Here is a 14,546-nt window from a genome sequence, read left to right as displayed (position 1 = left end):
AATGCAAGCTTTTCTTTTCATGCTAAACTTCCCTGTAATGTGCCCCAAAATGTCCAGGCTGAGTTTCATTATTACCACCTGTGTGGTATCTCAGTCGGGTGGATTTCCAGGTTTCTAAATTATGTGACAAGTTACTGCCCAGTTGGGTAATTGAAGACTCCCCTTGTATTTCAGCTTGAATCTTGGATATCCATTTCCCACTGGAATAACTTTCCTATACTCCTTAAGCACATTATCAGTGCATTTATCAGGGCACTATTCATTTACTGCGCCAGCTATCTTGTGGCCTTGGTCTGCATTCAAGATAATTTTGCATTTTTCTCAAAAGCAACAAAAAACTTTCTTAATTTTGATGATGTGTTCATTAAATCATTACTGAGTATGGCAGCTTTGCATGAGTAAATTAGTTGCTGTGTTTCTTACACTACAATAGTGATTACACTTCAAAAGTACTTAACCGACTGTAAAACACTGAGATCACCCGAGAGCTGTGACTGATGAAATAGTTTTTCATTTTTTTCTGCACACAGTGTAAGGAAAATTCAGCTTTCAAAACCTGTCTAGTATGAAGTGGACGTCTCAAAAACACATTACCATCTTTTGATGCACTCCATTGGAAGCTGACTGCACCTAAGAATAGCAAGGGAGACAAAAACTCACCTCCACCAGTCCTGACGGTGTCGATGAACTGTAGTTCACAGTGATATTTTTTACAGGTAAGTGGGTGCTAAATGCTGGAGATCCCAACAGATAGTAATTGGCACCTGGAATCTTTTCTGTTTTATAAAACAAACACACAAAAAATAAAACTTGTCAATGTAAAGTTCATGAACACTTACAATATGACCATCATACATTGTTAAAAAGAGTTGAGGTGTTTCCAATTTAAAAATGAGTTATTAATTAAAGATATTTATCAATGAATGATTTATGTCGTGAGGCTAAATTGTGGATTGTCATAATGAACAAACTGTACCTTCAGCTAATTATGAACTTGTCATGGTGTATTGAATGATAAATATTGCAGGAAGGATAGTGATGAGAAGATAGCTTCTCACTTAGTAACTCTTATTCCAGTTACTATGAAATTAATTCTCTTAAACTGTAACCATGCTTGCTTGGGGCTGAATTAGCTGAGCTCACTCCTAAGAACTGAGCCTAATGCTTCAGCATAGGGTACAAAAACACAGCAGTCAAGACACCGTGCGTAAGCATGCATCAATATCTTCAGAAAGAAATAGGGACTCAGGTGGAAAAGTATTGGGAGAAAAAGGAACGAAAATTGTTATCATCTAAAGACACAGCAAGGAGCCCCAGACTGTTACTTTGTTAAAAAAAAGAAGCCTACCATCGGCCATTTGATAATTTTATCCACTAACCTCCAGCTTTGTATTCACACACAAAATTTCTTTTCGTGGTACAGAGATCTGTTGTCCATTCTCCTGCAAGGTTTGCACACATCAACACACAGGTATTACTGAGTAGTGTATTATGTTGCCCAGGCAACCATTCCTGAAAGATTTCAAGGGTGGACCCGTCCACCCACTGCAGTGTTCCAGCACCCGCAGTATCACTAAGACCTATCCACACAGAATGCTCGCTGCAATAAGAGAGGGAAAAGGCCATTAAACTGATCATAGAACTTACAGCACAATCTAATGTAATAGAATATAAAGGCATCTTTGGAATGTGGTCACTACAATCCCAATAGGAAAGCAATGTAAATGTAATGTCAGTAGTTAACTAATATCACTGGCCAGGACCAACTTACAAATTTTCATTATAATGCATATTTTACACTAGAAAAGAGAAAACTGATTAAGGTTTTTAAGGTAATGGACGAGCTTGCAAGGCAGAAGCAGAGGAAATATTTCCATGAACAGTGCAAAAATAGAAGTAACACATAAATACAGCATTGACACAAATAAATGCAGCAGAGAATTCAGTGGAAACCTTTTCACCCAGACATCATTGAGAATGTGGAACTTGCTATCAGAAGGAATGGTTGATGGAAAGAGCATGGATGCATTGACAGGAGAGCTTGACAGCTATCTGAGGGAGAAATGAATAGAACCGATATGGTTACATGAGGTAAAGTGAATGAAGGCTCATGCACAGTATTAATGTGTACAGGCCACTTGGTCTGAATGGCCTATTTCTGTATCAAAGATCTGAGATAACTTGATATAAAAACGAGGTCCAACTGGACATGATTAAGTGCCTTGCTATATAACAGAAAAAAATAAATGTTTGGGACCACCAGCTATTGAATGATGAATTACAAGTTAGATGCATTAAAAAAATTTGTTTCTCGTTTCATGTTTTGACATTCAAAATACTTTGGTTTCATTTTGACTCTTCCTAAAGGCCCATTGCTTAGAAAGTGGAATGTACATTTAACAGGGAATCCATCAAAATCAGCTGAATTGCAAATTTCAAGAATCTCACAATAACAACAAATACTTGCATTTGACTGTGACAAATCATTGCCAATAAAGGTTTCACTGAGCACTTAAGTAAGGAAGTTGAGAGTGTGGTGCTGGAAAGGCACAGCTGCTCAGGCAGCATCCAAGGAGCAGGAGAATCGACATTTCAAGCATAAGCTTTTCATCAAGAATGAAGCTTGTGAGCCAAGGGGTCTGAGAGATAAATGGGAGGGGTGTGGGGCTGGGAGGAAGGAAGCTGAGAATGCAATAATAGGTGGAGGTGGGAGTGAAGGTGATAGATCAGAGAGGAGGGTAGAGCAGATAGGTGAGAAGGAAGACGGACAGGTCAAGACGGTGGTGCCAAGTTGGAAGGTTAGATCTGGGATCCACTTTCTCCCACTTAAGTAAGGAAATTGAGGCACTCATCATTTATGTTGTTGAACAGAATGTAGATGCTCAAAATATTCAATGGCTTTTGAATACATCAGAGATTTTTTAAAAATCATGCATACAATGGCTGGGTCTTTGACCCTAAAAGCACTACCGACAATCTATACATTTCTTTTGGCTGTTTATTTGATTTCTGCTTCTGTTTTTAATCCTGTCTTTTATATACTAAGATGGTGCCAGAGAATGGCAACTTTATACACTTTCCACTGTACTTGAGCATACATGATTAAATCTAAATCATTTGCTGTGCAGATGAAATGGAGTTCGAGCTTCCTCCTCAGGGAAATAGCAATAACTTGCTTTTCTGTTGTATCTGTACTGTAATTAGAATGAAAGGAACTTTACAGGATTGATTAACAAACTAATTTTGAATCACAAGAGGAGATATTTGGAAAGATGACCAAAAGCCTGGCCAAAGAAACAAGCTTTGTGGAGCATACTAAAGGATGAAGAGAGAAGCAGAGACATGTAGGGAGAGAATTCCAGACCTTTGGGCTTGGTGCAGTTGAATGCAAAGACTTAAAGGCTTATACAAAGAGTTACTGAAAAGAAGATGGATGCAAAATGTGAGATCGCAATTAACAACAACCTTAAAGCACTTTTACGAAGCTTACCATCCTGTAATGTTTGCTATAAAATTCTGAATTTCTGGACTCTTTACAATTGCCAGGTCACCATCGCTGTCAGATTGACAAAAATGACGAGCCATTTGCCATGAGGAACTATTTGTAACCAACCTGTAGCAGTGATTATTGCGCTGATATCCACCTAATGGACAAAATGGAGCATCTGTGGATAATAAAAATATTAGAAAGATAAATAGGGAGCCTTTCGGTATCTGAATGCAGAATTGACAAGAATAGAGTTAGTGCAGTTGACTCAAGTAAAATGCAAAATAATGCCAATTTGGGTTCAGTCCTTGCATAGTTACAATAGATCCTGTGACCTACCTCTCCCCTTTCACCATAATGATGTTATGGCATAAGACAGGATTAGCAACCCTTGGACACTGAAGATGGGATGAGTGGAGAGGAAAATCCAGTCCCACATCGTTCCAAAGCACAGGAACATAAGGAGGCTATTCAACCTTCAAGCATGTTAGACCACATCTGAGCTACACCATCTCCTTTGGTCTGTGCTCCAATTCTCTTGATACCCTTGACCATCAGAAAACTCAGTCTTGAATTTTTTTTTTAATCAGAGGGAAATGGGTCTGGGTAGGTTACCCTTCAGAGGGTCGGTATGGACTGGTTGGGCTGAAGGACCTGTTTCCACACTGTAGGGAATCTAATCTAATCTAAACCACGATCAAGCACCTTTGTAAGCGGGAAGGGTGGTGTCAAGCAAGAAATGTTCAAGATTTCTGTTACATCTTTTGTGAGAAAGATACCTCCACTTCTGAATGTTCACTCTCTGAATTTAGGATCATGCTCCCTTGCTTTGAATAAATAGGGATGAATCTTCAAAGCAAAATACAACTATCATTATCTAGACTGTCAATATAAAGAGGATAATCTGGTTAAGAGTTATGACAGTCTTTGAAAATATCCAAGGGAGAGTTAACATCTTCAAATGGAGATTGGAAAAAAGGAATTTATTAATCAAGTTTGTTTTTTCACTCACCTTTTATTGTGTCATTATTAGATGTTGTAACACTCCACGATGCTATAACACTGTTGGTGTTCCAATTTTGGATCTCAGCATCAATGCTTTTATTTGTCTGCACAACAGGAGGACAATGCAACTCCAATCTTCCTGGAGGAATGGTGACATTTATTTCTACATGCAGTGACGTAGGCTTGCTGCCTACACAGAACGCAACACTGACCAGGTATGTTCCTGGGAGACTATATTTGTGGAACACCGTTTGGCTGGTAGTGTTGAAAGGTGGAGACAGATCTCCAAAGTCCCACTGGAAAGTGCTAATGTTAACTAAAGTCTTAACAGTCAGGCGTGCAGCCTCAAAAAGGCTAAAAGTGCGTAGATCAGCAAAATTCGCAACTGTAACTTCAAATGCTTGTTCGATAATCGTGCAGCCACAGACCTGAATAAATTCTCTATCGATTTCTCCTGCTATACAAATAGAATCTGAATCTGGTGCCAATTCAGAACCGCATAGACAATGACTTTCATTGTCCAAGGCAGCGTATCGCTCACCCTCAATGAAACATAATGCTGTGCAGTTTTCTGTGCTGGAGATCCAATTTGACATCAAGGATAAATTGACTAGAGATTGTCTATCAGGTGAACAGGCTGCAAACTCAGACCCTAAGAAAAAAGATAAGAAATTTTGGTGAAAAGCCCAGTATTTCATCTACAACATTGTGAATATTGCCAAAACATATTACAAAATATATATAAACTTTAAATGTATCAAATACAGTCAGCAATTACTGAGAGGCTGGAATTGTCTTCCTTAGAATTAAAGATATTTCACCACGAAAAGAAGTCATTTGGCCCATTGTGTCCCTTCCAGCCAACATAATAGTCTTGCAGCTAAATTCCGCTTTACAGCTTTTGATCCATTACATTGTAAGTACTGGTAGTTCAAACATGTATTCTAGTGCTTTTTAAAAGTTAAAAGGATTTCTGGCTCTGACCTTCAGTGTTCCAGTTTGTCATCACCTTCAGACTGAAAAGAGTCCCCTAAAACTCTAATTTCTTATATCTATGCCTCATCATTTTGTATTCTTCAACAAGGGGTGAAGAGTCTTCCTAGCCACTCTCTTGATCCTCCATCATTTTCTGTACACCAATTTAGTCTTTGCTCAGCCTCCTATATTCCAAAGAAAATAAACCTAGTCTTTCATCATAATTAAAATTTCCCAGCCCAAACAATACCACAAAAATCTCCTCTGGACCCTCTCGAGCAATTATTCTTATCAAAATGATCCAGAATTGTACACAGTATTCTAGATGTGGCTTTTTAAAAGTTCATTCACAGGATGAATAGAGCGGCGAAGAGAGAGGGCAGAGAGAAACAATAGCTGCCGAGTAGATCAGCTTTTCCCACTTAAAAAGGGACTTACCTCGAGAGTCGGGCCTCCATTTTGAACAGAGCGGCGAGGAGAGAGGGGGAAGAGAAACTAGGGCAGCTGGGAAGTTTTTAAGGGGGTGAGATCTAAACCCGAGACCTACGCCATAGGGCCTCCCCCCCACCCACCTCCTCTAAACTTACTAAGAGTCTATAAAATCGGCATGTTTTCAGGTTTTCTCTTTTTTTTTCTTCTCTTCCTTGTTTAATCCTGTGTGGGCTTTCAGATTAGCAGGGTGTGGCTAATAGGTCAGTTGCATGTTCCTCCTGCAGAATGTGGCAGAGGAGAGACACGACACATGTCTCTACCGACCACATCTGCGGGAAGTGCACCCAACTCCAGCTCCTCAAAAACAGAGTTAGGGAACTGGAGCTGGAGCTGGATGAACTGCAGATCATCTGTGATGCTGAGGGAGAAATTGAGAGGATGTACAGGAAGGTAGTCACTCCTCAGACACAAAATAACAACAGCTGGGTTACAGGCATGGGGGGGAAAGGAGCCAACAGATAGAGCAGAGATTCCCTGTGGCCATTCCGCTCAGCAATAAGTATACTGTTTTGGATACTGCTGGTGGGGATGGCACACCAGGGGAAAGCCATAGTCGTCGGGTCTCTAGCACTGAACCTAGCACTGTGGCTCAGAAAGGAAGTGGGCAGAGTAGAAAAGCACTAATGGTAGTGGACTCAATAGTTAGACAGATTGCCAGGAGATCTTGTGGTCAGGAACGAGACTCTCCGGTGCCAGGATCTGGAATATTGCCGATCGGGTTTACAGGATTCTGAAGGGGGAGGGGGAGCAGCCAGAAATCGTGGTACATATTGGCACCAGTGATATAGCCAAGAAAGGGATTGAGGATCTGAAAAGTGACTACAGAGACCTAGGTTGGAAGCTGACGAGCAGAACAAATAGAGTAGTGATCTCAGGTTTGCTACCAGTGCCACGAGGCAGTGAGGTGAGGAACAGTCAGCGAGTGCAGCTTAACATGTGGCTGCAAAGCTGCTGCAGGAGGGAGGGTTTCAGATACTAAGACCATTGGGATGCCTTCTGGGGAAGGTGGGACCTGTACATGAAGGACGGGTTGCACCTGAACTGGAGGGGCACAAATGTCCTGGGTGGGAGATTTGTTCATGTGGTTTGAGAGGAAGTTTGGCAGGAAGTGGGAACGGGGGGGGGGGGGGGGGGGAAGAGTTGATAGATATGGGGAAGTGACAGGATGTACTGAATCTATCGGGAAGGTTATTCATGTGATGGAACAAAGGGATAGGTTGAAGTGCGCCTGCTTTTAATGCAAGGAGTATCAGAAATAAGAGTGATGAACTTACAGCATGGATCAATACTTGGGACTATGATGTTGTGGCCATAATAGAGCTGTGAGTTTCATGGGGGCAGGAATGGTTGCTAGATGTTCCAGGGTTTAGAATGTTTTAAAAGGACAGGGGTGGGGGCGGGGTGGGGGAAGGTAGAAAACAAGGAGGGGGTGTAGCATTGCTCATCAGAGAGAACATCACAGCTGCAAAAACGAAGTTTGTTGAGGAAGATTTCTCTACTGAATCAGTATGGGTGGAAGTTAGGAACAGCAAGGGATCAGCCACCTCATTGGAGTTTTCTACAGACCCCCTAATAACAATAGAGAGATTGAAGAACTCATAGGCCGGCAGATTTGGGAAAAATGCAGATGTAGCAGGGTTGTTGTTAAGGGTGACTTCAACTTTCCCAATATTGACTGGAAAAAGTGAGGACTGCAGATGCTGGAGACCAGAGTTGAAAAGTGCAGCAGGCCAGGCAGCATCCAAGGAGCAGGAGAATCGATGTTTCGGGCATAAGCCCTTCTTCAAGAATGAGGCTGGTGTGCCAAAGCAGCATGAGATAAAAGGTGGGGGGGAGGGGAATTTGGAGGAGGGGTGCTTGGAGTACGATAGGTGGAAGGAGGTGAGGGTGAGGGTGATAGGCCAGAGAGGGGGTGGGGGCGGAGAGGTCGGGAAGAAGATTACAGGTCAAGAGGGCGGTGCTCAATTCGGGGTTTGGGACTGAGAACAGTCCATCCTCCGCAGCTACACTGGCACCATCCCCCACCTTTTCCTCCACTTTCTATTGGCACTACCTCATGCTCCGATGAGGTGGTTGAATAGTTCATCCACTTTACTAACACCTTCCACCTCGGCCTCAATTTTACCTGGACTGTCTTAGACCTCTCCCTCCCCTTCCTAGACCTCTCCATTTCTATCTCGGGTGACCGACTCAACACAGACATTTACTACAAACCGATCGACTCCCACAGCTACCTAGATTACACCACCTCCCACCCTGCCCCCTGTAAAAATGCCATCCCATATTCCCAATTACTGCCCTCTTGACCTGTAATCTTCTTCCTGACCTCTCCGTCCCACCCCCTCTCCGGCCTATCACCCTCACCCTCACCTCCTTCCACCTATCATATTCCCAGCACCCCTCCCCCAAACTCACCCTACCTTTTATCTCATGCTGCTTGGCACACCAGCCTCATTCCTGAAGAAGGGCTTATGCCCGAAACGTCGATTCTCCTGCTCCACGGATACTGCCTGGCCTGCTGCGCTTTTCCAGCACCACACTTTTCAATATTGACTGGAACCTCCTTGGTGCAGATGATTTGGACGGAGCTGTTTTTGTCAGGTGTGTTCAGGAGGATTTCCTACACAATACGTAGACAGGCCGAAGAGGGGAGAGGCCATTTTGGATTTGGTGCTCGGCTATGAGTCAGGACAGGTGTCAGATCTCGCAGTGGGAGAACACTTTGGTGACAGTGACCACAACTGCCTCACATTTACTGTAGCTTTGGAGAGGGAAAGGAGCGGTTACCAAGGGAAGATATTTAATTAGGGAAAAGGAAGTTATGATGCTATTAGGCAGGAGCTGGGAAGTACAGATTGGGAGCAATTGCACCACAGAAAGGGCACAACAGACATGTGGAGACTGTTTAAGGAGCAGTTGTTGCAAGTGATGCACAAATTTGTTCCTCTGAGACAGGCAATAAGGGGTAAGATTAAAGAGCCTTGGATGACAAGAACAGAGGAGCTTCTTGTCAAAAGGAAGAAGGCAGCTTACATAATGTGGAGGAAGCAAGGATCTAGCACAGCATTAAAGGATTACAGGCCTACTAGAAAGGAGCTCAGAAATGGACTAACAAGAGCCAGCGCAGGACACAAAAAGGCTTGGCAGGAGGGATTAGGGAGAACCCAAAGACACTTTACTCATACATGAGGAATAAGAGAATGATCAGGGAGAATGTAGGGCTGGTCAGGGATAGAGTAGGGAACTTGTACGTGGAGTCTGACCAGATGGGGAGGCACTAAATGAGGTTTTTGCTTCGGTTTTCACTGAGAAAAGGGACCTTATTGTGAATGAGAACTTTGAGGAGCTGGGAAACAGGTTTGAAAAGATCAAAATTGATGAAGTTGATGTACTGGAAATTTTGGCAAACATTAGGATTAATGAGTACCCAGGGCCAGACCAGACTTATCCTTGGTTGCTCTGGGAAGCGAGAAAGGAGGTTGCTAAGCTACTGGAGAAGATCTTTGCTTCCTCGCTCTCCACGGGTGTTGTACTGGAGGATTGGAGAGAGGTGAATGTTGTTCCTCTTTTCAAGAAGGAAAAGGGAAATCCCTGGCAATTACAGACCAGTCAGTCTTACGTCTGTGGTCAGCAAGGTTTTGGAAAGAATTTTCAGGGATAGGATATATGATTATTTGGAAAAGGAATGCATGATTAAAGGCAGTCAGCATAGCTTTGTGAAGGGCAGGTCATGTCTCACAAATCTTATTGAGTCCTTTGAGGAGGTGACGATTCAGGTTGACGAAGGTCAAGCAGTGGATGTGGTGTATATGGACTTCAGCAATGCATTTGATAGGGTTCCCCATGGTAGGCTCATTCATAAAGTCAGGAGGTATGGGATACAGGGAGATTTGGCTGTCTGGATTCAGAATTGTTTGGCTGACAGAAGGCAGAGAGTGGTTGTAGATGGAAAGTATTCTGTCTGGAGGTCAGTGGTAAGTGGTTTACCAGGATGCTGCCTGGACTGGAGGGCTTGTCTTATAAAGAGAGGTTGACTAAGCTCGGACTTTTCTCTCTGGATAGAAGGAGGAAGAGAGGTGACCTGATCGAGGTATACAAGGTAATGAGATGATTTGGAGATGCCGGTGTTGGGCTGGGGTGTACAAAGTTAAAATTAACACAATACCAGGTTATAGTCCAACAGGTTTAATTGGAAGTACACTAGCTTTCACACCTGATGAAGGAGCGTTGCTCGGAAAGTTAGTGTGCTTCCAATTAAACCTGTTGGACTATAACCTGGTGTTGTGTGATTTTTAACAAGGTAATGAGAGGCATGGATAGAGTCAATAGCCCAAGACTTTTCCCCAGGGCAGGATTGACTGGCACAAAGGTCATATTTTTAAGATATTAGGAGGAAGGTGTAGAGAAGACGCCAGAGGTAGGTTCTTTACACGGAGGGTTGTGAATGCATGGAATGGTGGAAGCAGAATCATTCGGGACATTTAAGCGACTGCTGGACATGCATATGGACAGCATTGAATTGAAGGGGTGCATAGGTTAGGTTATTTTATTTTAGGTTAGGAATTATCCTCAGCACAACATTGTGGGCTGAAGGGCCTGTTCTGTCCTGTACTTTTCTATGTTCTATGAGGGTGTCACTTGTGAGGCCAGCATTTATTGTTTTTCTAACAATTAACAATGGTTTATGATCAGCATTAGCCACTTGATTCCAGATTTTCTTTTATTGAATTCAAATTCCACAGTGTGCCATAGCAGAATTCAAACCCATGTACCAAGAACATTACCGGAATGTCTGGATAAACAATCCCGCAATAATACCACAAGGTCATCGCCTCTCCTCATATCCAGTGTTTTATATTGTTTCAACATGACATCCCAGCTCTTGAAATTTTATACTTGGGCTAATAAAGACAAGTATCATATAGGCCTCTCTGATCTCTACCTGCCCAATCACCTTCAGGAACCTGTGGATAGGAACTCTAATGGCATTGTTCCTCTGCACATCTGCTATTCCTTGTGTACTGTATTGCCTTGCAGCAGTAAGCTGAAGAGGAGAACTGTTTGAGATGCTCAAAATTCATGAACAGCTTTGGTAGAGGAAATGAGGAAAAACTGTTTCTAGCAGCAGAAGGTCAGCCATGGTGAGCATTTTGGAAGAGTTTTCTAGACTGAGGTGTCACAATTTGAATGTACTTCCTGAAAAACTGGTGGAAGTCGTCACTTTCAAAAGGGAGTTGGATACACACATTTAAAGGAAGAAATTTGCAGGAATATGAGGAAAGAATGTGGAAGTGGGACTAACTCAAAGAGTCAGCGCAAGCATTATGGGTTGAGTGGACTCAATCTGTTTTATATCATTCCATACTTCTTTGATTTCACATGCAGTCTCATAGCATCTGTTGTTTGAACATTTATGGCATGCACAATGAATGGCTGGTATGTAACCGAGAGTGTTTGCTGTGAGAGATCATAAATACCAGAGAAAAACTAATTTTCCCAAATCTCAAGAGTTAATCAGTTGTATGATTGTTTAACTTAAGAATTGTTTAAAACTGTTCCAATGGCATTAATATGAAAGTACTTGAATTTACAGTATAAATTTTCAGTGTTCTTTTCTGCCATCTCTCTCACTCTGTCTATAAAGTTAAAACATTGGTGGAGATACATCAAAGATTTAAGTAATCCCTCCTAGCCTGAGTTTTTTTTGCCCACTTGGCACTATCCCTTTTAATAATGATGGACAAGACTACAGCCAATGAAAATAATTACTTTTAGGATCATGCTCCAATCCCCTGTAAAAAAAACTGAAAGACACAAAATGTGCTTCAGTTCCTTGATCACTCTCACAACCTCAGGATAACCCCATTACTGTCTGCCTTTATAGCAACACAGTTACTCAAAAGAAATTTTAGCTACAGTTTTAAAGGCTCCCAGCTTTCATCTTTGTCTCTTTGCTGTTGTCTTCTTTCGGATCCTGTTAAGTGGATGAGCCGATAACAGCCCCCAGCTTTCAGTTTGATACTGATTAAGTGTTGCCAACCCTCCAACCCTCCAATCCATGATCTGGAGTCTCCAGGAAACAGGGGTGACCAACAGCCAGACAAAAACAAAACAGGATGCTTTAAAAAATTGCATTTTTTCCCACTGTCTTTGATTAATTTTGGTTTATCAGTTCTAAAAGTAGAAGAGATGGAGTAGAAGCTGTTTGTCTGTCAGTCATGAATTGGCCAATCAGGTAACAAAATCGTTCCAATTAGGCAGCCAGTGGCAGTGAAATGGAGAACTTCCAATGTACAGTCAGAAAGTTAACTCTGTTTTCTCTCCACAGATGCTGTCAGACCTGCTGAGTTTCTCCAGCAATTTATGTTCTTGCTTGCTCTATGCTTGTTGCCCTTCTTGATGGAGTTCAATGTTTTTTGAGCGAAATCATAAGATTATAATTGATGGACTTCAACATGTTGATAGAGTGACTGCTACTTACCGTAGAGTAGGCTTGAAAAATTAACATTTAACACAGACACGTCTTTCAGCTTTGAAGGTTTGGCACACTTTATGAACTCACTATCCACGATGATCACACCATTTGCTTCCTCCTCATTCATCCAGGTTGGTAACCAGGAAAGGTTACAGTCACAGACAAACTCATTAAAACTCAAGTTTCTGAAATACCAGAACAGTAAGAATTAGTGTTATTGGCTTACTTGACTTGTAAAAAGCAAAAGAACTAAAGGCAATCCATTAATGAGTTCTTTGAGTCCATAAACTCATGACCGATTCACATCTTAAGTACTATGAAATATTCACAACACTTTATTCAACATATAATACAAAGTGTGAAAGTAATACATACCATAGTTGTGTTACAGAGGTAGGTACTGAAATAACATTACTGTTGAAATGTAATATGTTGGGAAATATATTTAATTCCTGATGAAGAAGGGCTTATGCTCGAAACGTCGAATTCTCTATTCCTGAGATGCTGCCTAACCTGCTGTGCTTTGACCAGCAACACATTTGCAGCTGTGATCTCCAGCATCTGCAGACCTCATTTTTTACTCAAATATATTTAATTCCCCGACAAAGTAAAGTTGTCTTATTTCCACTCTCACCAAAGAGCTGAGGCTCACCATCTTCAGGCAAGGGGCGAGGTTGAGAAGGAGAGTCCTTTATGGCAATCTCAGCTGGTGCAGGAATAGAACCCACACTGATGGTTTCACTCTGCATTATAAACCTGACATTCAGCTAAATGAGCTAACCAATCCATTATCCTCAATATATATCAAAACACCTCCATGTTTGTGTTGGGTTGCTAAATATAAAAATAATAGGATTAAATAAAGAAGGGTTGGCAGAGGTTCACGTGATGTATAACACTAGCATGGAGTAGCTGGACTGAATGGTCTGTTTCATGCTGCACAGTTGAGGCATTCTGTGTAATATCTTGGGACCTAAAATTCACAGATTGTTGCCCTCCTTTATCTCTTTGCAATGTCAAACATAAATGTAATTTTGTGTGGCCAGATAAGCAGTTAGAGTTTGATATTGAAGTTAACAATCCATTGAATAGCTTCAGCAATTGGGATGCCCCCAAGGAATGAACGTTTCCAGGCTGAAATTCAGAGTCTTGGCGATGGCAACACTCCTAATTTCAGGTGATCATCCCATTCTGTGTGTGGAGCATGTGATCACATTTTCCCTGGCCCATCCTCAAGCAATTGAGTCCAGATTCTCTGCAGAAAGTGAAAACAGGAAGCTTGCATTCACTGAGGCTTGATGGCATTACCAAGAGTTGCTATTACTGGGAACAGTTCACTAGCATCATTGGCGAATCCTTCACCAGCCTCCCGACAATAGGATCTTAATATCAGCTTCCTGAAGCAGCAGATTAGAGGTGCGTTTTTTCCCTTAGGATACTGATGCTGATGCTGTTTATTTTGGCATCAAAGAATACTCCCCACTGTAAATACAAATGATGCATTTGCTATATCAACAGCAAGCTGCTGATTCCTTACTCTCATATTATCATCTTGCAATTTCAGTGCAATCTATCTATTGTCTCGGGATTTTTACTGCTCAGGGAAACAGGGACCGGGAGCCCTTCAGGATTATTTCTGGGATGTGGAAACCAACACGCTTGGTTGATCTCCTGTACTAACATACATTTAACCCCTGCTGTCCACACAGAAAACAGCATTCACAAAGAACGCCAGTGGCTGATAGTTCGCAAAGCACTCCCGTTGACATTGCTCGGTTTTTTTTGAAGTCTTAAAGTCCTGGAGCCCTTACTGGAACACACACCAGACTCTACAAACTGATGACAGCATCACGTCTCAATGACACTCCTCCTAGGTGATTGCAAACATCATTAACTGCAATCTAGGTAAGGAGCCAAGTGATGAAGTCTTTTGAATTTCTACTTTCTGCAGAGAATCTGGACTCAATTGCTTGAAGATGGGCCTGGGAAAATGTGACCACATTCTCCATACATAGAATGGGATGATCTCCTGAAATTAGGAATGTGACCATTGCCAAGACTCTGAATTTCAGCCCGGAAACATTCATTCCTTGGAGGCATCCCAATTGCTGA

At 42.0% G+C, this 14,546-nt stretch overlaps 1 protein-coding gene across 1 annotated transcript in view; it reads right to left on the bottom strand.

Annotated features, from left to right (window-relative positions):
- pkd1a (polycystic kidney disease 1a) overlaps positions 1–14,546 on the bottom strand; it is a 188,922-nt gene that overhangs the window by 102,138 nt on the left and 72,238 nt on the right. Inside the window, exons 5-9 of the mRNA XM_060840959.1 lie at positions 12,441–12,619; positions 4,500–5,144; positions 3,491–3,665; positions 1,380–1,600; positions 661–776 (exon numbers count right to left, since the gene is read on the bottom strand). Coding sequence (XP_060696942.1) covers positions 661–776; positions 1,380–1,600; positions 3,491–3,665; positions 4,500–5,144; positions 12,441–12,619 — 1,336 coding nt within the window. The remainder of the gene's footprint in view (positions 1–660; positions 777–1,379; positions 1,601–3,490; positions 3,666–4,499; positions 5,145–12,440; positions 12,620–14,546) is intronic.

The sequence above is a fragment of the Hemiscyllium ocellatum genome, chromosome 20 (genome assembly GCF_020745735.1).
Source record: "Hemiscyllium ocellatum isolate sHemOce1 chromosome 20, sHemOce1.pat.X.cur, whole genome shotgun sequence".
Classification (NCBI taxonomy): Eukaryota; Metazoa; Chordata; class Chondrichthyes; order Orectolobiformes; family Hemiscylliidae; genus Hemiscyllium; species Hemiscyllium ocellatum.
The sequence above is the reverse complement of the archived record's forward strand: the minus strand, read 5'-3'. Positions and strand labels throughout refer to the sequence as shown.